Source organism: Oncorhynchus nerka, linkage group LG19 (assembly GCF_034236695.1).
Source record: "Oncorhynchus nerka isolate Pitt River linkage group LG19, Oner_Uvic_2.0, whole genome shotgun sequence".
Taxonomy (NCBI): Eukaryota; Metazoa; Chordata; class Actinopteri; order Salmoniformes; family Salmonidae; genus Oncorhynchus; species Oncorhynchus nerka.
Window position 1 is genome coordinate 20,491,818 of NC_088414.1, and position 25,958 is coordinate 20,517,775.

At 43.9% G+C, this 25,958-nt stretch overlaps 1 protein-coding gene across 1 annotated transcript in view; it reads left to right on the forward strand.

The window, feature by feature from the left end:
- LOC115101179 (regulator of G-protein signaling 3-like) overlaps positions 1–25,958 on the forward strand; it is a 252,814-nt gene that overhangs the window by 176,032 nt on the left and 50,824 nt on the right. The window contains 2 exon segments of the mRNA XM_065004781.1: positions 4,781–5,197; positions 5,199–5,666. Coding sequence (XP_064860853.1) covers positions 4,781–5,197; positions 5,199–5,666 — 885 coding nt within the window.

Below are 25,958 nucleotides of genomic sequence, written 5' to 3' on the forward strand. Positions count from 1 at the left end.
CTCTCTCCTCCACGTCCTCTCATCTCTCTCCTCCTCGTCCTCTCATCTCTCTCCTCCACGTCCTCTCATCTCTCTCCTCCTCATCCTCTCATCTCTCTCCTCCACGTCCTCTCATCTCTCTCCTCCACGTCCTCTCATCTCTCTCCTCCACGTCCTCTCATCTCTCTCCTCCACGTCCTCTCATCTCTCTCCTCCTCACTCTCCTCTCTCTCCCCTCTGTCCATCGACTTTCTCTCTCCCCCTCTCTCCTTCACCCTCTCCTTTTCTCTCCCCCTTCTCTCTCCCTCCTCCCTCTCCATTCTCTCTCCCTCCTTCTTTCTGTCCCTCCCCTCTTCTCATCTCTCTCCCAGCTCCACAGACAGTATATTGACTCGTATATAACAATGCCGTGAGTTTTTACGTTAAGAATTGACCATTCTAGAGAGGATGGAAGATGGCGTTTTTGTGTAACTGCAGAGAGAGGTTCTCATCTTTCCGTAAATGGGTCATTAGTGTGTAGCCCAAACAGTTTGGACGCTACAGACATAAGTTGGCACATTGGCGGTGCCGACTTCAGATGAGTCCCGTATAGCTTATGGGGACAAGGAGCAAAACACAGAACAACATCATGTTTGTGAGAGTCACATTCTTCCATAGAGGGGTCATATTAACAGACGTTTTTGTGAGAAGACTGATTTTATGGATGTTTCCTGGTCTGACAAACACCGCTGAGGCTCTGTCACCTTCCACCACAGATGAGAAAGGCTGACATTGGTGGATCCGGTGGGATTGAGATGCAGCCCATACAAAAAACAGATACCTCTAGATTTCAGGAGCTTCATAGGATTTTTTACAATTATACTTAATAGATTTCTGTGGGGGGTCAGACATCGACTTTTTTTTTTTACGTACAAATCTGATGCAGAGCTGTGTGTGTGCATGTGTATGTGTGGTATGGAGATGAATCCCCTCTTCGTGATCTCTCAGACGGCCACTAATATGCTCTCTAATTCATGTGTGTTAACCACCTGCCAGCCCCATTCAGAGGGACGTGAGGACATGAGTGGATTATCTAGAAACAACTCCCTCAGAGAAAGGTGACTAAAGGGACATTGGGTTTATTGACATAATAGCAACCCCAATTCTCAGAGATGTGACAGACGAGGACATGGGTGTATTGACATAAGAGGACATACTGTTCCATATCAGTCTCCCCCTCTACGTCTGGTTTGCGAGGTCCTTTAGGCTCAGTTACAGGTAGACCTCCACAGAAGTGAGGCTCCTCTGTGACAGAGTCAAGTGAGTTGAAGTTTATGCCCAACATAAAACCAGGTCTTGTTCAAATACTTTGGAAGTGCATCCTCCTTTCCTTGAATGCAATCACTCATTGAATCTAACATGACTGGTTGGTTGGAAGCTGATCAATGGAACCCGTTTTGTCACATCAGATCAGTGACACTAAAGGAAAGGACGGGTGGACTGGACTGTATCTTAAGCGATGTTGAGGAGGGATGTTGCCACTCATCTGTAAGAAAGCAGGAATGTTGTCCTTAAAGTCATTTTGCCACAACTTTGGAAGTATGCTTGTTGTCATTGTCCATTTGGAAGACCCACCTTGTGAAGACTTACAGAAAATGTTTGACCTCTGTCATTGCCAAAAAAGGGTATATAACAAAGTATTGAGATAAACTTTGTTATTGACCAAATACTTATTTTCCACCATAATTTGCAAATAAATTTATAAAAAATCCTACAATGTGATTTTCTGGATTTTTCCCCCTCATTTTCTCTGTCATAGTTGAAGTGTACCTATGATGAAAATTACAGGCCTCTCTCATCTTTTTAAGTGGGAGAACTTGCACAATTGGTGGCTGACTAAATAGTTTTTTGTCCCACTGTATGTGTGTTTCCTGTCCTCTCTGAGGTCACCAAATGAAACACACAGTGTTCATGGACCATTCCCACCTTCTCACAAGTGGACATATTGTTTCATTTTCCCATTTTGGGGATTTAGGAGTTCGGCCACGTGAAATCCTTGGTTCACTCTGTGGTCTCTCTCTCTGCATGAAAAGGGGGAGAAAGTCTCTGCCAGGAATGTATGACCTGAGATATCAGAACCTGGGTGTAGGAGAGAGTGAGAGAGGGGGAAACCACGATCTACACCCAGAAAGGGCCACGTCATGACAGTTCAGTGCTTCTTCTTTCATCCTGGGGATAAGGATGAAAGAGAAAAAAAAATAGAGGGGGAGTGACAGCAACAGACAGAGACACACAGCGAGGGATCATTTGTAATTGAAGAAGGGTCTAATGGTTCTGTTTTGTTCTCTCAAACTGCCCTGGGCTTCTATGATAGAAGGAAGAAGCAGCCCCAGCTAAGTGTTTCTCAACACAATTATTTTGACTGTCCTTTATATTCCTGCTCTCCCTCTCCACTCCTATTTTCTTCTGCTACTTTCTTTTCTCTCTTTCTTGCCCTCCTCCTCTCTTCCGCTGGGCTCTCATCATCCACCCATCCCATCTCATGTTTCCATTTAGCTCATGTGATGCTACACCGGGAGAGTAATGAGGGTGGAGCTAGTGGTCTGATAGCATAACGTTAATCATTGATGACCTACCTGTGCTCCGCTCTTCTCCTCCCCTCTCCTCCCCAGTCCTCTCCTCCCCAGTCCTCTCCTCCCCAGTCCTCTCCTCCCCAGTCCTCTCCTCAGAAACACAGAGAGCTTTTAGCCCGTCAAGGGTCTCTTTCATCCTCCTCTCTCAATACTCCCAACCTCTGTCCCCTCTCTGCCTTCAGATCAGCCACGGGAGAGAAAGAGAGAGTAAGACTTCTTAGCCAACGGCCACAGAAGCACATGACAGTGCTGGACAAAGCTGAAATGAATTAGGCTGAGTTGTGTTTTTGTGATTGAGTGTTTCGACCATTCTTTTTTCACTGGATATGTAGAGATTTACTTGTGAATGACACTGGAAGGGAATTGTGTGTGTGTGTGTGGGGGGGGGGGGGGTGTAGGTGTCCCAGTACGGTAATAGATGGCTCTGTTAGACCGGGCTCTGAAATGGAACATGTGTGTCTGACAGGACAGGTGGCTCCTTTGTGTCTCCTGCCATTTCTCCACTGGAGAGGGAGGGAGAGAGTGTGTGTGTGTGTGTGTGTAAAAGAGAGACAGAGAGCGATACTGATAAAAAAGAGAGTGTGTCTGTACATGTGTCTGCGTTTACGCATTTACCATGGTCTTACAGAAGTTTACAATCAAACCTTGTATCATTCTATCTATTTAAAATCTCAGCTTTAATTGTTCAACCACATAATGCATACAAAGGCAGTATTTGATTTTTAAAACATGACAGGGTCAGAGCAGGGACTATTACGATTACTATCAGAATTGTGGATTGTATTTTCCCTTGACATCCAATCTGATAATGCCCTCACTTTTCCTTGCCATCTATTGGTCTTTCTCTCTCTCACCCCTCTGGGTCAGAGGAGGGAAGAGAGAGAGAGGAGAGAGTGAAAGATTATGTACTAAGCTGCCCTGTCTCTTATAGAAGTGTGTCTCTTATAGAAGTGTGTCTCTTATAGAAGTGCAATTCACTGTAAAAAATAGCAGCCCCTGTCATCATCAGTCTGTAGCTGGTGAACTGTACAATGAGGCCCTCTCTCAGCAATTGAAAGCCTACCATCACAGTGTGTTTCAGAGTGTCTTTCTTCTTCTTGTCTTTCTTCATTTCATGTGGCTTCTCTTTCCTGCCTAAAGCCAACAATTCTCCACATACACCCAGAATCACTGGCTTCACCTTTACCAGGACGTTGCTGATAGTTCGTACTGAGCCATTCGTTTCTTAGGCTTGTAACACACTTCACAGGTCAATAGGATAGGAATGGATTGCTGTCAATAGGACAGGATTGAGATCCGGCCTGGTCTGAGTATAGGCTTGTTTCTCTATTGATCGGACAATGTGGGACGTGTCTTAATAGCTTTTTAGTGATTGGGAGCATTTCAGCAGGGCTTTGGTAGACTGGTGCAGCAGGGCTCTGGTTGACTGGCGCAGCAGGGCTCTGGTTGACTGGTGCAGCAGGGCTCTGGTTGACTGGCGCAGCAGGGCTCTGGTTGACTGGTGCAGCAGGGCTCTGGTTGACTGGCGCAGCAGGGCTCTGGTTGACTGGCGCAGCAGGGCTCTGGTTGACTGGCGCAGCAGGGCTCTGGTTGACTGGTGCAGGGCTCTGGTTGACTGGCGCAGCAGGGCTCTGGTTGACTGGCGCAGCAGGGCTCTGGTTGACTGGCGCAGCAGGGCTCTGGTTGACTGGCGCAGCAGGGCTCTGGTTAACCTTATTTGACATGTTTAATGGAGGCAATTCAAATGTTGATGCCTTGAATCATCAGTAGTGAAGTGCATTGCACCAAAACTGAATTAGCTGAGGCGACACATTTTTGCTTTAGCCCAACACTAATAAATGTGATATGTTCTACTATCTCTGTCTCTCTGTGTATGTGTGTCTCTGTCTCTCTGTGTGTCCTCTACCTATGTGTGTGTCTTTGTGGTTGATAAGGTGTGGAAGACAAGTCACTTTTGGATGCCGCTCCTGTTAGGTTTTGATTCACTGCTTTGATTCACTGCTTTGATTCACGGCTGGGCTGAGGTTTAAAAGTTGCAGGTGGGGCAAGAGGGAGATAGGAAGGTAGCGGGACGGGACTGCATAGCATCATGGGTCTCCAGAGACTCATGCTCCTTTCTTTCTCTTTCTCTCTCTCTCTCTCTCTCTCTCTCTCTCTCTCTCTCTCTCTTTCACTTTCTCTGTCTCCAGATGCTTGAGCCGAAAGTGGACACCCCTCCATGTGAGCTGGGAGTAGGCCTATCCCTGCCACGGGGCTCCGAAGAGGACCTCCTTTACCCCTACCCTTCTAGCCCCTCACTGCCCCTGACTCTGGGCAGCCCACAACCCTCTGAGCCCCTCACACCCCTGGAGGAGGTCTGTACCCCGCTGGGTGACGAAGAGGAGCACAAGGTGCCCCCCACCCCGCCCCCATCCACCGAGGGAGAAGACTGCAAGAGCATGGAGGGCACCGAGCCCGACATCTGGAGGGATAGAGAGGAGGAGGTGGAGGAGGAGGAGAGGAAGGGTGAGGAGGAAGGAGAGATAGAGGAGGGTGGGGAAAGAGAGGCAATTCCCTCAGCGACGGATGACGAGGCCCCGTCAGACCCCCCTGACACCAACGCCCCCCTCCTCCTCCTCCTCCTCCTTCATCATTCCCGAACTCCGCCTAGACCGCTCCTTCAGCGCCGATGCCCTCTCCTCGCCCAACACCGACGAAGAGTATGACGAGGATGATGAAGATGACGAAGATGAAGATGATGATGATGATTATGATGAGGAAGATGACAGCGATGATGCCTACCCAGAGCGCCGCGACAGTAAGCGCCGCAGTATGGTGGAGGGTTCTGCCTGCGAGAAGCATGGCGGCCGGCTGAGCGTCCAGAACTCACTGCGGCGCCGCACGCATAGCGAGGGCAGTCTGCTACAGGACCCACGCTCTACCTGCTTCACCTCAGACAACACCATCAATTGCCTGGACGCGAGCCACGGACACAAGGGGGGCTGGTCGCTGCCCTCGCCCAAGACCCTGAAGAAGGAGCTGACCAAGAACGGAGGCTCCATGCACCAGCTCTGCATGCTTTTCTCTGGCAGGAAGGTCAGTACAGAACCATGCTCATACACACACACATAAACACATACACCAACACACGCACACACATACATTCAAATGCATGCATAGACACACACATACAGACTCACACACACATAAACACACAGATGCGCATACGTTTTAAAGTCTTGGTTCGATATAACACTGATCAAGTATTCACTGTAAATAGTTTTATCATGAGTCTTTTTGTATGTTCTGTGATACCATGTATGGCTTAGTTTGTCATATGATGGGTTTATAGGGAAGACTACCTGTTTCCATTTTAGAGATTGGGCGCTACCCAGTGGTGAAAATGAGAACTTCAACTTTAGAAAATCTCATTATAGTTGAGTTTGCAGTATTCAACTTTGTCCACTAGAGGGCAAGCAGTGTCTGGTTCTCCTATTCAATAAAAGCACAGGAGCATAACCTCATCACAACAATGATACACAAGCTGTATTATTCCATGTGACAGCCCTAATGTTTTTTTGGTTTTACAATCCTTGTGGGGATCAGAAGTCCTCACAAGAATATTAAAACATGGAAAATTCAGACAGTCCCCACAAGGAAAAAGGCTATTTTAGGCCAAGGGGTTAGGTTTAGGGTTACAATTAGGGTTAGGGGTTACAATTAGGGTTAGGGGTTAGCGTTAGGGTTCGGATTAAAGCGCAGACATACCAGTACGATTGTCAAAATTTGCCTGCCGACGGACAGTACTTAGTGCCTCTGAACAGAGTGTTGGCAGTCAATATCTTATGATGTAGATTCCAGGTTGGCTAGCTAGCGAATGTTTTTTCTTTTTTTTTCTTTAGGGGGTGGATCAGCTTTAGTATTGCGGAAATTTTGAAGCTTCCATCAATGTAATTGTCTGCATCATTTCCAATCCCCCAAATATTTTTGGGGTAAATATATATATTTATATACATACATACATACACATACCCACATATATATACAAATACACATACACACATATAAATATATATATATATATATATATATATATATATACACATACACACATACATACATCGTTGAAGTTGGAAGTTTAGATACACCTTAGCCAAATATATTTAAACTCAGTTTTTCACAATTCCTGACCTTTAATCCTAGTAAAAATTCCCTGTCTTAGGTCAGTTAGGATCACCGCTTTATTTAAAGAATGTGAAATGTCAGAATAATAGTAGAGAGAATGATTTATTTCAGCTTTTATTTCTTTCATCACATTCCCAGTGGGTCAGATGTTTACATACACTCAATTAGTATTTGGTAGCATTGCCTTTAAATTGTTTAACTTGGGTCAAACGTTTCATGTAGCCTTCCACAAGCTTCCCACAATAAGTTGGGTGCATTTGTCCCCTTCCTCCTGACAGAGCTGGTATAACTGAGTCAGGTTTGTAGGCCTCCTTGCTCGCACACGCTTTTACAGTTCTAACCACATATTTTCTATAGGATTGAGGTCAGGGCTTTGTGATGGTCACTCCATTACCTTGACTTTGTTGTCCTTAAGCCATTTTGCCACAACTTTGGAAGTATGCTTGGGGTCATTGTCCATTTGGAAGACCCATTTGCGACCAAGCTTTAACTTCCTGACTGATGTCTTGAGATGTTGCTTCAATATATCCACATAATTTTCCACTCTCATGATGCCATCAATTTTGTGACGTGCACCAGTCTTTTGTGAATTGCACCAGTCCTTCCTGCAACAAAGCACAGCCACAACATGATGCTGCCACCCCCGTGCTTCACGGTTGGGATGGTGTGCTTCGACTTGAAAGCCATCCCCTTTTCCCTCCAAACATAACGATGGTCATTACGGCCAAACAGTTCTATTTTTGTTTCGTCAGATCAGATAATTTCTCCAAAAAGTACGATCTTTGTCCCCATGTGAAGTTAGCAGACCGTAGACTGGCTTTCTTATAAACATCCTTTGTGGAAAAACCACGGAACAACGGGGTTAAACCCAGCCTGGCGCGTACACACCAAACACGTAACAAAAAACAATTTCACACAAAGACATGGGGGGGAACAGAGGAATAAATCCATGCAGTGTGATTAGGGAATGTAAACCAGGTGTGTAGGGAACAAGACAAAACAAATGGAACAATGAAAAATGGAGCGGCGATGGCTAGAAAGCCGGTGATGTCGAACAAGGAGAGGAGCCGACTTCGGCGGAAGTCGTGACAGGTATGACGGCTGCGTGGTCCCATGGTATTTATACTTGAGTAATATTGTTTGTATAGAAGAACATGGCATCCTCAGGCGTTTGGAAATTGTTCCCAAGAATGGCTAATTTCTTTTCATTTCCCCATGATGTCAAGCAAAGAGGCACTGAGTTTGAAGGTAGGCCTTGAAATACATCCACAGGTACACCTCCAATTGACTCAAGTGATGTCAATTAGCCTATCAGAAGCTTCTAAAGCCATGACATCATTTTCTGGAATTTTCCAAGCTGTTTAAAGGCACAGTCAACTTAGTGTATGTAATTCACTGCATCACAATTCCAGTGGGTCAAACGTTTACATACACTAAGTGAAATAATCTGTCTGTAAACAGTTGTTGGAAAAATGACTAGTGTCATGCACACAGTAGATGTCCTAACCGACTTGACAAAACTATAGTTTGTTAACAAGACATTTGTGGAGTGGTTGAAAAATGAGTTTTAATGATACTTTATATACTTCTGTCTTCAACTGTATATAAATGAATATATATATATATATATATATATACCTTCCATTATTATTCCCCACAAACCCTACCACCCTTCCCCTAATTGGAATAAACGAATAAAAATAACACTTACTGTAGGCTTCTACTTCCAGCTTATACATACTATATACATTTTATGAACACAATCTATTTTTACAATTGTTTGTTTATAGTCCTGCCTCTATTTCTGATGTCCACCCAGTTTGATTTCTATTTGTCATATATTTGTAACTGTGCTATTTCACAACATTTCTGAACCTATATACATTTTACAGACCTCGTATGTTTTACATTTGTTATCTTGTTATTATTAGTCCCACCCTTCAGCTCCATTCAATCCCTCCTCCATCTCTTAACATCCATTTTGGATTTCTATTTGCCATATATTTTCCAACTGCGCTGCGATGCTTCACAAACGTTCTGAACCTTTCTATTCTCAAAGGTTCTACAGATTGTAAATTAAAGATAAACATTTTTGCTTAAATGATTATTACATTATTGATCGATTGACTATGACTTTTCAAATCACCCAGTATTGCTATCTAGGTAAATGTTGCAATTCTTCAGCCATTCCTGGACCTGTGACCAATAACGAGTTACATATGGACAGTACCAAAATACATTTTCTAATGATTCTGCCTCCTCACAACAGAATCTGTGGTGCTGGGGAGGTTGTATCCCTCATATACAGTGCCTTGCGAAAGTATTCGGCCCCCTTGAACTTTGCGACCTTTTGCCACATTTCAGGCTTCAAACATAAAGATATAAAACTGTATTTTTTGTTGAAGAATCAACAACAAGTGGGACACAATCATGAAGTGGAACGACATTTATTGGATATTTCAAACTTTTTTAACAAATCAAAAACAGCCCCTTTACTTTCAGTGCAGCAAACTCTCTCCAGAAGTTCAGTGAGGATCTCTGAATGATCCAATGTTGACCTAAATGACTAATGATGATAAATACAATCCACCTGTGTGTAATCATGTCTCCGTATAAATGCACCTGCACTGTGATAGTCTCAGAGGTCCGGTAAAAGCGCAGAGAGCATCATGAAGAACAAGGAACACACCAGGCAGGTCCGAGATACTGTTGTGAAGAAGTTTAAAGCCGGATTTGGATAGAAACATATTTCCCAAGCTTTAAACATCCCAAGCAGCACTGTGCAAGCGATAATATTGAAATGGAAGGAGTATCAGACCACTGCAAATCTACCAAGACCTGGCCGTCCCTCTAAACTTTCAGCTCATACAAGGAGAAGACTGATCAGAGATGCAGCCAAGAGGCCCATGATCACTCTGGATGAACTGCAGAGATCTACAGCTGAGGTGGGAGACTCTGTCCATAGGACAACAATCAGTTGTATATTGCACAAATCTGGCCTTTATGGAAGAGTGGCAAGAAGAAAGCCATTTCTTAAAGATATCCATAAAAATTGTCGTTTAAAGTTTGCCACAAGCCACCTGGGAGACGCACCAAACATGTGGAAGAAGGTGCTCTGGTCAGATGAAACCAAAATTGAACTTTTTGGCAACAATGCAAAACGTTATGTTTGGCGTAAAAGCAACACAGCTCATCACCCTGAACACACCATCCCCACTGTCAAACATGGTGGTGGCAGCATCATGGTTTGGGCCTGCTTTTCTTCAGCAGGGACAGGGAAGATGGTTAAAATTGATGTGAAGATAGATGGAGCCAAATACAGGACCATTCTGGAAGAAAACCTGATGGAGTCTGCAAAAGACCTGAGACTGGGACGGAGATTTGTCTTCCAACAAGACAATGATCCAAAACATAAAGCAAAATCTACAATGGAATGGTTAAAAAATAAACATATCCAGGTGTTAGAATGGCCAAGTCAAAGTCCAGACCTGAATCGAATCGAGAATCTGTGGAAAGAACTGAAAACTGCTGTTCACAAATGCTCTCCATCCAACCTCACTGAGCTCGAGCTGTTTTGCAAGGAGGAATGGGAAAAAAAATTCAGTCTCTCGATGAGCAAAACTGATAGAGACATACCCCAAGCGACTTACAGCTGTAATCGCGGCAAAAGGTGGCGCTACAAAGTATTAACTTAAGGGGGCTGAATAATTTTGCACGCCCAATTTTTCAGTTTTTGATTTGTTAAAAAAGTTTGAAATATCCAATAAATGTCATTCCACTTCATGATTGTGTCCCACTTGTTGTTGATTCTTCACAAAAAAATACAGTTTTATATCTTTAAGTTTGAAGCCTGAAATGTGGCAAAAGGTCGCAAAGTTCAAGGGGGCCGAATACTTTCGCAAGGCACTGTATATAACATTCTATTGGTTGCAATAATTTAAATTGAAAAATTTGAAGTTTTGAATCTGGCGTTGTTTTGCGTCTCAATTCATAAACCATGTGACATGGAATCTGTACATCGAAAAACCTCTTCCCAACTATTTTGCAATTTACATGGGACAGCTGTCAATTTTTTTGTCCTTAAATGAAACTGGTATATATTTGTATTTTTCACAATTTTCTTTAACCAATTTTGGTCTTTAAATGCAGGGCCGACAGACAAGTTCCTTACTCTTCCCCCCTTCCACTTGCCTCTTCCTTTTTTTGCGTTAATGCTGCAATTAGTTGGTTGTAATTTTGGGTAGAACAGACATTTTCATATATCTGTGTTAGCTGCATGTGTGACAACTCCACCAGTCCTATTTATGATATTATTTACAAAGATTATACGTATTTTTTTTATTGAAAAATACTTTTACTTTTTTTAATCAATTAGTCTATTTGAGTTTATCCACAATACTTGTTGTATTATTTGTTCTGTCTTTTCAGGTGGATTAAATTGAAATTGCAACCAACTTACTATGGCTCGTTTAAAAAACAACGATATCTTGGAGATTATTAGCCTACATTGCATAGGAAGCGTGACTGGCTCATGATGGATGTCCTGCGAAAATGCTAAAATATTTTCTTGTTTGTTGTCACTCCTGTTGGCTACCCGACGTGGGGGTTAGTGCTCTCTGAATGGCTCAATATCAAGTTGTTGGCCACTGACGAGCATTGCGATTCTACAAGTAGAAACAGCAGGTTTCGGGCCAGCTAGCAGCAGGTCCCTCTTTTGTTCCAGCAAGAGATGGAACGGCCTACCACTGTAATAACTATCTATCTGCAGTGAGATGTCTTTCATGCTTTAGAGGTAGGGTTAGGGAGAATAGGATTTTGAATAGGAATCTATTGTTTGATCCCCACAAGGATAGTAAAACAAACGTGCGTGTTTAGGAGGGAGAAAGAGAGAGCAGGATAAAGGGGTAAGAGAGGCAGGAGGTATGTGTGTTTAGGAGGGAGAAAGAGAGAGCAGGATAAAGGGGTAAGAGAGGCAGGAGGTATGTGTGTTTAGGAGGGAGAAAGAGAGAGCAGGATAAAGGGGTAAGAGAGGCAGGAGGTATGTGTGTTTAGGAGGGAGAAAGTAAGAGAGGCAGGAGGATAAAGGGGTAAGAGAGGCAGGAGGTATGTGTGTTTAGGAGGGAGAAAGAGAGAGCAGGATAAAGGGGTAAGAGAGGCAGGAGGTATGTGTGTTTAGGAGGGAGAAAGAGAGAGCAGGATAAAGGGGTAAGAGAGGCAGGAGGTATGTGTGTTTAGGGGAGGGAGGATAAAAGTAAGAGAGCAGGATAAAGGGGATAAAGTAAGAGGCAGGAGGTATGTGTGTTTAGGAGGGAGAAAGAGAGAGCAGGATTAGGAGGAGGATGTGTGTTTAGGAGGGAGAGAGAGCAGGATAAAGGGGTAAGAGAGGCAGGAGGTATGTGTGTTTAGGAGGGAGAAAGGGGAGAGAGCAGGAGGATAGGAGGGAGAAAAAGGCAGGATAAAGGGGTAAGAGAGGCAGGAGGTATGTGTGTAGGAGGGAGAAAGAGAGAGCAGGATTAGGAGGAGGATGTGTGTTTAGGAAGAAAGAGAGCAGGATAAAGGGGTAAGAGAGGCAGGAGGAGGTATAAAGGGGTGTGTGTTTAGGAGGAGGGAGCAGGATAAAGGGGTAAGAGAGGCAGGAGGATGTGTGTTTAAGCAGGGGGTAAGAGAGGCAGGAGGTATGTGTGTTTAGTAGGGAGAAAGAGAGAGCAGGATAAAGGGGTAAGAGAGGCAGGAGGTATGGTTGCGTACTGAAATAGTTTTTGTATACAAAATGTATTTGTTTGTTCACCACTTCTTGATGGCCTTGGTTGTCCATTAACACAGCATATTTACAGGTCAAACAGATCTGCTGGCCAGTAGTGTGAGTGTTTGCTGTTAGTGGGTGGTAAGTAAGTATCTGAGAGCACAGCAGAGGCTGTGGAGAAAGGGAGCTTTATTCCAACTGATAAGGAGAGAGCGAGGGGGATGAAAGACAGAGAAGGAGAGGAGAGTGAGTGAGAGCATGAGTGCAAGTAAGTGTACGTGAGCGATATAGAGAGAGACAGTGTATGTGAGCGATATAGAGAGAGACAGTGTATGTGAGCGATATAGAGACAGACAGTGTATGTGAGCGATATAGAGAGAGACAGTGTATGTGAGCGATATAGAGAGAGACAGTGTATGTGAGCGATATAGAGAGAGACAGTGTATGTGATATAGAGAGAGACAGTGTATGTGAGCGATATAGAGAGAGACAGTGTATGTGAGCGATATAGAGAGAGACAGTGTATGTGAGCGATATAGAGAGAGACAGTGTATGTGAGCGATATAGAGAGAGACAGTGTATGTGAGCGATATAGAGACAGACAGTGTATGTGAGCGATATAGAGAGAGACAGTGTATGTGAGCGATATAGAGAGAGACAGTGTATGTGAGCGATATAGAGAGAGACCTCTAGTGGAAGCTTTAGCTGCCAGTCCGATAGGGAGCCTTAAATGGCGTTGTGTTCTCTGCATGGATGGAAGGAGGGAGGGAGGAATGTAGCTACTGCAGTGGGCTCAGCCTATTGGTCTTGGAAGATTCTGGGGGTAATTTGACTACTTATTGGCGTCATCGACCCAGCTCTACAGCTGTGTTTCCATTATTTAAAAGGATGTCAGCCCCTCACATTAAATCATGTCATCTCTAGGTTAGGGATCTAGATTCTGTGCGTGTGTGTGTGTGTGTGTGTGTGTGTGTGTGTGTGTGTGTGTGTGTGTTTCTCCATTCACCTCTGACCCACATGGTTTTACAGGCCTATTGAAGGCAGGCTGACATCCATACATGAAAAATGCTGAACACATGCACTGTATTTACTCTCTGACACTTCCAGGGCCAAGTGGCACCCAACTCCGCTTCACATCCAGTAAGGCACTGTTTTTTAATGTGCTGCTGCTGCCCTCACAAGTCTAGCCAGTTACACAGTCAATCACAGAACTCTCAACCCTGCACATCCATGCACATAATATTGTTCACCTTACTACATTTCTTTCAATAATATGAATATGAACAAATTATGAATTTCAAGTGTGATGTAAAGCTTCTGTCCACCTGTCCTTCCTTCCTTCCTTCCTTCCTTCCTTCCTTCCTTCCTTCCTTCCTTCCTTCCTTCCTTCCTTCCTTCCTTCCTTCCTTCCTTCCTTCCTTCTTTACATTTACATGTACATTTAAGTAATTTAGTATAGACTCTTATCCAGAAAGAGTCCATTCACCATTAAGATAGCTAGGTGGTTGCTCCGTAGGCAAGCACCATGGTCTTGTAGAGGATGTGCTTCGACTGGAAGCCAGTTTGTGGAGGAGCGGGGTGACATGGGAGAACATGGGAAGGTTGAAAACCAGGCGGCCTGCAGTGTTCTGGATAAGTTGCAGGGGTTTGATGGCACAAGCGGGGAGCCAACAGCGAGTTGCAGTAGTCCAGACGGGAGATGACAAGTGCCTGGATTAGGACCTGCATCGCTTCCTGTGTGAGATAGGGTCGTACTCTACAGATGTTGAAGAGCATGCATTGACAGGGTGGTGTCTGGGATCACGGCAAGGTTCTTTGCACTCTGGGAGGGTGACACTATGGAGTTTTCAACTGTGAAGGAGAGGTCTTTGAGCTGGCAGGCCTTCCCCGGGAGGAAGAGCAGCTCTGTCTTTTCCAGGCTGAGCTTGAGGTGTTGAGCCAACTTCCATGGTGAGATATCTGCAAGGCACGCAGAGATGAGTGTCGCCACCTGGGTGTCAGAAGGGGGGAAAGAGAAAAGTATTTGAGTGTCATCCTCATAGCAATGATAGGAGAGACCATGTGAGGATATGACAGAGCTGAGTGAGTTGGTCTATAGAGAGAGGAGGAGAGGGCCTAGAACCGAGGCCTGGGGGACACCAATAGTGAGAGTATGGGGTGCAGATCTTCTCCACGTCACCTGGAAGGAGCGGCCTGCCAGGTAGGATGCAATCCAAGAGTGTGCAGAGCCTGACACCCAGCCCCGAGAGGAGGATCAGATGGTTCACTGTGTCGAAGGCAGTAGATCTAGGAGGATGAGAACAGAGGAGAGAGAGTCAGCTTTGGCAGTGTGGAGAGCCTCCGTGACACAGAGAACAGCAGTCTCGGTTGACTGACCCGTCTGGGTCAAGGTTAGGGTCAAGAAGATCATTTTGAGAGCGTGAAAACGAGCGAGTTGATCAGAGATGCTCAAATCTTTCGGAAAGAAAAGAAAGCAGGGATACAGGTCTAACGTTTTTAAAGTCAGATGAGTGGAGTGTTGGTTTCTTGAGGAGAGAATCCACTCTGGCCATTTTGAAGTCAGAAGGGATGTAGCCAGTAGTCAGGGATGAGTTGATGAGGTAAGTGAGGAATGGGAGGAGGTCTCCAGAGAGGGAGAAAGGGAGGAGTGGATGGGGTTGAGCGGGCAGACCTCACGAGATGCTAGATTTCATCTGATGCAAGATTTCATCTGGAGAGAGAGGGGAGAAAGAGGTTAAGGCACAGGGTAGTTAATTTTGTGTGAGTGGGACCAGTGGACTCAATAGGCTGAGTGAATGAGGAGCGGATGTTTTCAATCTTCTATTCAAAGTGGTTAACAAAGACGTCAACAACTTTGGGGAAGGGGGTGGAAGATTTAGGGAGGAGAATGTGGAAAAGAGTTTCCTAGGGTTAGAAGCTTGACATTTAGAGTGATAGAAAGTGGCTTTAGCAACGGATACAGAGGAAGAGAAAGTAGAGAGGAGGGAGTGAAAGTATGATACAGATGGCAGTAGGACACAGCGTGTGAATGGCCCCTACAGTATTACCACATAGCCCATCTGGGTTAAAAACTATTATCTACATTGGTTTACACCATAGGGAAGTATACCTTGCAGTATCCAACATAGCCCCACGCCTTGTCTCTGTGTACAGTCGTGGCCAAAAGTTTTGAGAATGACACAAATATACATTTTTACAAAGTTTGCTGCTTCAGTGTCTTTAGATGTTTGTCAGATGTTACTATGGAATACTGAAGTATAATTACAAGCATTTCATAAGTGTCAACGGCTTTTATTGACAATTACATGAAGTTGATGCAAAGAGTCAATATTTGCAGTGTTGACCCTTCTTTTTCAAGACCTCTGCAATCCGCCTTGGCATGCTGTCAATTAACTTCTGGGCCACATCCTGACTGATGGCAGCCCATTCTTGCATAATCAATGCTTGGAGTTTGTCAGATTTTGTGGGTTTTTGTTTGTCCACCCGCCTCTTGAGGATTGACCACAAGTTCTCAATGGGATTAAGGTCTGGGGATTTTCCTGGCCATGGACCCAAAATATCGATGTTTTGTTCCCCAAGCCACTTAGTTATCACTTTTGCCTTATGGCAAGGTGCTCCATCATGCTGGAAAGGGCATTGTTCGTCACCAAACTGTTCCTGGATGGTTGGGAGAAGTTGCTCTCGGAGGATGTGTTGGTACCATTCTTTATTCATGGCTGTGTTCTTAGGCAAACTTGTGAGTGAGTCCACTCCCTTGGCTGAGAAGCAGCCCCACACATGAATGGTCTCAGGATGCTTTACTGTTGGCATGACACAGGACTGATGGTAGTGCTCACCTTGTCTTCTCCGGACAATATTTTTTATGGATGCCCCAAACATTCGAAAGGGGATTCATAAGAGAAAATGACTTTACCCCAGTGCTCAGCAGTCCAATCCCTGTACCTTTTGCAGAATATCAGTCTGTCCCTGATGATTTTCCTGGAGAGAAGTTGCTTCTTTTACTGCCCTTCTTGACATCAGGCCATCCTCCAAAAGTCTTTGCGTCATTCCTGAGCAATCTGTACTGGTGGTGCCCCGATCCCGCAGCTGAATCAACTTTAGGAGACGGTCCTGGCGCTTACTGGACTTTCTTGGGTGCCCAAGAAGCCTTCTTCACAACAATTGAACCGCTCTCCTTGTAGTTCTTGATGATCCGATAAATGGTTGATTTAGTGGCAATCTTACTGGCTGCCTGTGAAGCCCTTTTTGTGCAAAGCAATGATGACGGCACGTGTTTCCTTGCAGGCAACCATGGTTGACAGAGGAAGAACAATGATTCCAAGCACCACCCTCCTTTTGAAGCTTCCAGTCTGTTATTCGAACTCAATCAGCATGACAGAGGGATCTCCAGCCTTATCCTTGTCAATGAGAGAATCTCTGTGTTAACGAGAGAATCACTGACATGATGTCAGCTGGTCCTTTTGTGGCAGGGCTGAAATGCAGTGGAAATGTTTTTTGGGGATTCAGTTATTTTGCATGGCAAAGAGGGACTTTGCAATTCATCTGATCACTCTTCATAACAGTCTGGAGTATATGCAAATAGCCATCATACAAACTGAGGCAGCAGACTTTGTGAAAATTAATATTTGTGTCATTCTCAAAACTTTTGTTCACGACTATATATACCTACACAAATTATGGTGGCTTTTAAAGTAAACATACTTGACCTTCTGAGAGATGTGTGAGTGGCTTGAATCAAGCAGAGTTAATTATTTACGGGCAGGGCTTGATTTAGTTAAAAAACACAAATTCCACAATGTAGATATTTTACATCTCTTGCGGATCATTTATTTTTATGAAGAATATATTGATTGTTATTTCTTAGAATTGTTTTAGAAAAAAACACCAAAATGTTTCGAACAGGTCCATCACCACCACCTCCCATTGGACAGTGGGAGAAAGGCATTGTAGGATATTTATACCCAACTCCCCCCCCTGTGGATCACAGCATGTTTTCCAAGGCTGTCAGAGGCACCTCGTCATTTCGCGATTGTTGCTCTGTGTTACCAAACATCACACTAGATGAGAAGGATGGAGAAAGAGAGGGGCAAATGTTCTGGTCTCCTCCATCCTTCTCACCTCTTAGCTATGTGGTGTTTACATTTTCCTTTAGTAGTTCTGATTTACATGGTCTGGTCCTCTTTTTTCCGCTCTGCTCTTTTTCTCTGTGTTTGAAGCCTTTAGGCTTCATAAGGACAGAGAGAAAGAGAAAGATAGTTAGAGAGATTGGCACCCACCAAGAGTGAGCTGGACTCAATCTCAATGTGATGACAAAATCACAATGGCTTCTTTTTTTCCCCACGCGTCACACATGTGCCTGAAACTCCTTGTCTACTTCACTTGTAGTGCCGGAATATTACTTAGAAATGTGTACCTCACATGCAGTTTGTAACATTGACTATGCGATTTGTGTATTAACAAAGTCTATTAAATTGAATGATCTGCCACTACACCCTATTACACACAGAACCCAGACCAGGATATAGACTAGCCCTCAACAAAGATACATCACACTCATATACAGTCCCTGTTTGACTCAGAGCTGCAGGTTATTGTCAGAGGGTTACACTTAGAATGAGTGTTTAGAAAAATGCATAGAGAGCATTCCAGGCGACACAGGTGCTGGGGTCATCTGAGTTTACAAGGTCAAGCCATTAAGTTGTTGGGAGTTGGATCTCTGTTTGAAATCGCTACATAAACACATTCAATCTTAACAAGCTGTGGAAAACAGGATTTTATTGTGTTTACTGAGAGAGCTTACATTTTACTGTAGAACCACACACGAGGATGCACAGAAACGTACATTGCATTCGGAAAGTATTCAGACCCCTTGACTTTTTTTGTTGTGTTACACGAAGAGGTGGGCAACTCCAGCCCTCAGGGGCCTGATTGGTGTTACACTTTTTCTCCATCCCTAGCAAACACAGCTGATCAAATTGCATTCTAAACTGAAGATCATGATTAGGTGATTATTGGAGTCAGGTGTGTTAGCTGGGGCTGGGGCAAAACTGTGACACCAATCAGTTCCCTGAGGACTGGAATTGCCCACCCATGTCGGTTACAGCCTTATTCTAAAATGGATTCTTTCATAACTCTATACACAATACCCCATAACGGCAAAGCAAAAACAGGTTTTTAGACATTTAGACATCCATAGATGTTCGATCGGGTTCAAGTCTGGGCTCTGGCTGGGCCACTCAAGGACATTTAGAGACTTGTCCTGAAGCCACTCCTGCGTTGTCGTTGCTGTGTGCTTACGATTGTTGTTCTGTTAGAAGTTGACCCTTCGCCCCAGTCTGAGTGCTCAGAGTGCTCTGGAGCAGGTTTAGATCAAGGATCCCTCTGTACTTTGCTCCGTTCATCTTTCACTCAATCCCAGTCCCTGCCGCTGAAAAACATCCCCACAGCACGATGCTGTCAACCACTATGCTTCACCGTAGGGATGTTACCAGGTTTCTTCCAGACGTGACACTTGGCATTCAGGCCAAGGAGTTCTTGGTTTCATCTGACATGAGAATCTTGTTTCTCGTGGTCTGAGAGTCCTTTAGGTGCCTTTTGGCAAACTTCAAGTGGGCTGTCATGTGCCTTCCCTCTGCCCACTCTACCATAAAGGCCCGATTGGTGGAGTGCTGCATAGATGGTTGTCCTTCTGGAAGGTTCTCCCATCTCTACAGAGGAACTATGGAGCTCTGTCAGAGTGACCATCGGATTCTTGGTCACCTCCCTGACCAAAGCCCTTCTCCCCCGATTGCTCAGTTCTGCCGGGCTGCCAGCTCTAGGAAGAGTCTTGGTGGTTCCAAACGTCTTCCATTTAAGAATGATGGAGACCACTGTGTTCTTTGGAACCTTCAATGCTGCAGACATTTGTTGGTATCCTTCCCCAGATCTGTTTCTCGACACAATACTGTCTCGGAACTCTATGGACAATTCCTTCAACCTCATGGCTTGGTTTTTGCTCTGACATGCACTGTCAACTTGTGGTACCTTAAATAGACAGGTGTGTGCCTTTCCAAATCATGTCCAATCAATTTAATTTACCTCAGTTGAACTCCAATCAAGTTCTAGAAACATCTCATGAATGATCTATGGAAAATGGATACACCTGATCTCAATTTCGAGTCTCATAGCAAAGGGTCTGAATACTTATGTAAATAAGGTATTTCTGTTTTTTATGGTGAATAAATTTGCACTTTCTGAATGCACTGTAAATATGTACAAACATGGTGGTCTGTGTGTGTGCTGATGTGTGAGTGTTCGTCAGAGACAGCGGGGGGATGAGAGATGGATGGTAGATGAAAGATGAGTGCAGCGGTATGCTGAACCCTTCCATCCATCTGTCCATCCTACTTTGATTTTCCATGGACTCCACCATAATGTAACTGTTCAACAACTGCCTTTATGCAGAATCAATTGAAGAGGCAATAATATTTCTGGGGTTTGTGAGAAGCAGTAGTATTATAATCATGGTATGTCAATTATAATCATGGTATGTCAATTATAATCATGGTATGTCAAAACAGCACCGTCTTCAGTTGGTTAGTCATGGTATGTGAGGCCCACAACGACCAGACCACAGAGTTGTGCTGTATTTCTCTCCTCCTCAGTCCAGAAAAGGGGTCTAGAGTGGTCTAAAGGATATAGAGTGGTCTAAAGGAGAGAGAGGGAGAGAGGGGTAGACAGAGTGAGGGAGAGATGTTGCAAGGCAGAAACACAGGAGGCCTACAGAACAGAATGGAAAGGAACCCTTAATCTGAGTGCAGAACATTTGTTCCTGTTCTATAATGTAATGTATATCATCGTTAAGCCATTCCCTGTTCTCTCTAATAAGAACCAGATAGAGATGAGAGAAAAAGTTGATCACTAACATTTGTATTTGATGCCCGAGGCACTTTCAGGTCATGAATTGCGGTTCATGGATGAAGACTTCGTGTTTTACTTAGCTGAAAAGCAATTCAAGTGGAAGCCAATTTCCAATGAAAGTGCTGGCCTTGAGAAAGTACATGGCTGAATTGCAGTGTCAAGGCCAGGGAGCTTTCCAGTGAGGCTATAACTCTGTCCTCTCTTTGTAGTTTGCCTTAATGTCAAGTGTGTGTGGTCTGTCACTACCTGCTGTTAGTACAAACTATTCAAAGTAGTCCAGTATCAATACAACACATTACACAATATCTCTTTGAGTCCTGGAAGATAAGTTCCCTTGTTAAGCAATTGTCACCAATAAAAGTTACTTCAGCTCACACTTCCCCATCTGCATTTTATCAAAACACTTTAACTACTTGAACTCTCACCTCCTTTCTGACCAGATCTGGGCTTTGGATCATACTGGGCAGCTTGTTTCTAGTGTAGTTCCTCAGCTGGTAGCTAGAGTGCACAGTGAGAGAAGAGCACAGCCTTGCTGTGAAAAGGCCTCTTATTCTGACCTTTACAGTGCATAACAACAGTCCCAACAGCCAGTTAGCAAGCCAAGTCACTACGTGGCAAACACAATGCAGGTTTCCATTGACCCAGGTTTGTTCAACACGGGAGGATTTTTATTCTGTCAAACTTTCTTTATTGTGACAAATTATGATGGAAACTGTGTTTTTCAAATAAATTATGATTGTTGAATCATTTTGAAGGTATGCGATGCAATTGATTTTATCATACAGTGCATTTGGAATTTAGACCCCTTGACTTTTTCCACATTTTGTTAAATTACAGCCTTATTCTAAAATGGACTTAAATTTTTTAGCTCAGGTACATCTTGTTTCCAGTGATCATCCTTCATATGTTTCTAGAACTTGATTGGAGTTCACCTGTGGTAAATTCAATTGATTGGACATGATTTGGAAAGGCACACACCTGTCTATTTAAGGTCCCACAGTTGACAGTACAAAAAGCAGCCATGAGGTCAAAGGAATTGTCCGTAGAGCTCCGAGACAGGATTGTGTTGAGACACAGGAAGATCTGGGGAAGGGTACCAAAAAATGTCTGCAGCATTGATGGTCCCAAATAACACTGTGGTCTCCATCAATCTTAAATGGAAGATGTTTGGAAACACCAAGATTCTTCCTAGAGCTGGCAGTAAGGCCAAACTGAGCAATCGTGGCAGAAGGGCTTGGTTAGGGTGGTGAACAATAACCCGATTATCACTCTGACAGAGCTCCAGAGTTCCTCTGTGAAGATGGGAGAACCTTCCAGAAGGACAACCATCTCTGCAGCACTCCATCAATCAGGCCTTTATAGTAGAGTGGCCAGATGAAAGCCACTCCTCAGTAAAAGGCAAAGGCCAGCCTGCTTGGAATTTGCCAAAAGGCACCTAAAGGACTCTCAGACCATTAGAAACAAGATTCTTTGGTCTAATGAAACCAAGACTCTTTGGCCTGAATGCCAAGCGTCACGTCTGGAGGAAACCTGACAACATACATCCCATGCTGTGGGGATGTTTTTCAGAGGCAGGGACTGGGAGACTAGTCAGGATCAAGGGAAAGACGAACGGAGCAAAGTACAGAGAGATCCTTGATGAAATCCTGCTCCAGAGCGCCCCGGACCTCAGACTAGGGGCGAAGGTTCACCTTCCAACAGGACAACGACGCTAAGCACAACAACCAAGACAACGTAAGAGTGGCTTCTTGAAAAGTCTCTGAATGTCCTTGAGTGGCCCAGCCAGAGACTGGACTTGAACCTGATCGAACATCTCTTGAGAGACCTGCCAAAGGTGCTTCAACAAAGTACTTAGTAAAGGGTCTGAATACTTTAAGAAATATGATATTTATTTTTATTATACATTTGCAAAAGAAAATGTATCCTGTTTTTGCTTTGTCATTATTGGGTTTTGAGTGTATATTGATGAGGATTTTTGTTTTTCTTCAATACATTTTAGATTAACGCTGTAATATAAGAAAATGTGGGGAAAGTCAAGGGGTCTGAATAGTTTCTGAATGACCTGTACAGCTCCACTCCACATTTAATTGAAATGCCTACTGCTTTCATTTGATAGCACATTGGTACTAGTCTGGGCTTGGTTAGATAAATAGCAAAGGGCTAAGTACTCTTGACAAATGAAGGTGATACCATATGGTTTCTGGCATTGTCTCAAAAGTCATAAAGTCTCTGAAATGTATTCTTTATTGTTTCCATAATGAAAGGTAGCAATGTTGTCTCCCCTGTTCTCACTGATCCTGCCAAATAACTCCATATCACAATAGCCTTTGGATGCACACGTGCAAGCCTCCTCCATCCCTCCATCCTGGATTCATATCCTCCTCCTCCCTCCCTCTCTTTGTAATCTCTTGTATTTTGGCCTGGCACGTGCCACTCTCCCTAATGTTCCTCTCCTCTGATTCTTCCACGTCTCATCTATTAAACTCCCTATTGTAGAAGATCATGTCTAGGTGGTGGGTATGTGAGATGGTGTCTGTATGTGATAGAATTTGAGGGTATGTAATTGTCCTCGAGGGACAAAGAGAGAGAAAGATAAATATAATCTGTATATGTGATCGTATTAGTCTGAGTTGGTAGATGATGGTGTGTGTCATTGTGTGTGTGTGTGTGTGCACGTGTGTGTGAGAGAGTCTGAGTATATGTTTTATGTCAGTATGTGTGTATAAATCTGAGTATTAAGTGTGTGTGTATGAAACAATTGGTGTCTTCTCTCAAGGCGTGCCTCACTGAGCATAGTTGTAGATAAATCAACTGTCCAGTAGGAGGTGCTTCCCAAAATTAATCATGGAAACTCATACATGGAAATTTATATTCAAATATTGTATTTTTCTTGTAGTAATTGTCATGATTTTTTAAATATGTTGACTTATAAAAAGCAATGGGAAACCTTTAAGGAAAGCATTCTCAAAACACACCCTTTTCTTATAAAATTCCCAGATGACTCATATAATTCATATAATTCGTTTTATGTATGTCATACCACGTCTATGTAGGAAATTCACCAAAATCATGTATTCAATTGTGCATGTCATCACCCTTTTCCATATGGGGAAACAGATTGGTGGAAGTCCATACAGGCTGTCAGGGCATACGTATACATATATATATATGTGTATATATGTGTATATATATTTAGGTGTGAAGTCACTACGTCCAGCTATTTTTATCGACGCGACAGTTCAATGGAAATGCACCCTAGCAGCAAATTGTCGCATCTATTATCTCTGCAAACTTTCTAAATGCCGACAAGCAAATCACAGGAGAAGATAATGGAAACATAGCTACAGTGCTAAATATATAACTTTCTCTCTGCCAGCGGTTTAGAGAACGACAACTGAAGAAGGAGATGTAGACAAAGAGTTGTGAGGGGTGCCTAGAGTAGTGTTGTGGTAGTAAAAGTTCAAGGCTGAAGCAGAACGACAGTAACATTGACATTGTCCCGCTCTGTTATCTTAGCTAGATCCTAAAAATACGTAAAGATGCTACGTGGTCGACAGTATCAGGGTTTCTCCTTGTTTCAGAGAACACAGCTGCGGTTACAGAAGCATCTAGCACAGGACACAACTGGAGTGTACCACTCCAAACCACTGGCCAAACGGTAGGCTGTATTCTGGTTGTCTGGGACAATCTGAGGGGACAAAGGGTCATCGGGGGTCAGTCTCATGTGGAACATTGGAGCTGGATGCGTCCAGTGGAACACTGAATGGGTAACATGTAAATATTTGCAGAGTGGAGTAAACGGTTTGGGTGTACAGGACATTCAACCCACGCCAAGGCCCCTCTAGTCACCATTCAAAAATACCTGACTGGAGTGGGTTTTTAAAATGTATGGTATTTTACAGTTCATCTTGTCTTGACTGGCGTTTATATAGTAATTGAATCACATGTTTTATTGACATTACATGTACAATACATGAGGTAGACCTATAGCAGTAGACTTTCTCAGTGGGTTCTGGGAGGTTTGTACCCAATCATCCCGAGTAAGGTTTCCACCGCTTCTTCCCCGTGACCATTACTAATGGCTTTAGAACAGTATATATGAACGCACCGTCTTTTTATCCAAACGTGATGCTCATGATACATGTGCCATTGTCTGTCCAGCTCCAACAACATCATCAGGGAGGTTTTGGGAAGAAGACGAAAGGGGAGGACATGATTGTGTGTGTGTGTGTGTGTGTGTGTGTGTGTGTGCGCGCATCTGAGTGTAAAGAGACATTAAGGTGGAAAGGATAAGTCTTTATTGTCCATATCCTGTATCACTGTGCCATAGAGTAAACTAAGGCACTGGCATAGCTTACATTACCCTTTCTTAGGGGAAGAAACCCTCGTCAGTTGTTGGAAAAATGAAGGGTAAGGGGTCTTTTTGTTGTCTGGGTCTTGAGTGTTAATGTCCCGTTTTAGCTTCTCTCTCTAACTCTCTCCGTTTTGATGACCAGTTGGCAAGTCCTGCTAGGATTAGAGCTGATGGATGTGAAGAAGGGGGTTGTGGAGGAATTTAGCTTTCGGGGAGAGAGGCAGGTGTACTGTTGAGAATGGAGCATAAGTCAAGATGGAAGACACATTCATGATGAAGTAGGCCTTGTGTTTTGATGGCTGTTGCCATGGTTACACCTCTGAGACAAATGTTCCAAAAGTCCAACGCAGTGCAATGTTGTTCAAAAACAATGGTTTGAATTCCATCCTATGAAGCTTTGGCCAAAAGTAGTGCACAATGTAGCGAATAGGGAGCCATTTTGTACTCGGCCACAGTCACAATGGCCACCTCTCTGTATTTATACCCATTCCTGAATGGTCTAGAAACCTAATTCCAAGAGTTATGTGGCCTGATAACACAGTTCCATGTTCCCCACCTCACCCTGTTCGGCTAAGTGTCAGATAAAGCTAATGCAGGACAAATGTACTAAGTGGATTTGGTAGGGATGAGTAGTGGCCTGTGACATATTTACTCTCCAAACCTGCTGCATTATTCTGCAAGGTTAGCGCATGATGCTAGGTTATAAAGGTTAATGGATCCTTGTGTGGTGCCTCACATTGCGTGAATGCCAACCCAGATAGAGATAGATGTAATGGATAACACATGGTCCAAATGCACTTCAGTGTGCTGGGGTAAATATACTGTGAGACTTGAGGATGGACACATTTAGATCTGGGAGAATGCTAGCTACATATATGCATTCACCAAGGGGATGCCGCTTGACAGGCAGGAAGAGTGGAAGATATTTTGGCTCTGACATGAGAGGGGGAAAAGCAGGCTCGCAGGGTGACTACAATAGCGGGTCTTCTTAGAAGAGCGATCAAAATGAGGTTGTCACGGGCTTATGAAGGAGTGTCAGAATGTTCTGATGTGGAGGCCTTTCTCTGTAACGTTGGCTGTCTGTCAAAACCTCCCTGCTTTATTGATTTACTGCTCGAATTTCCTAGAGATAATACAGGCCAGAGTTAAACTGGAGGACTCTGTGTGCTTTTGTTGAACCTTTTATATGCCGTTTCATTTGGAAATG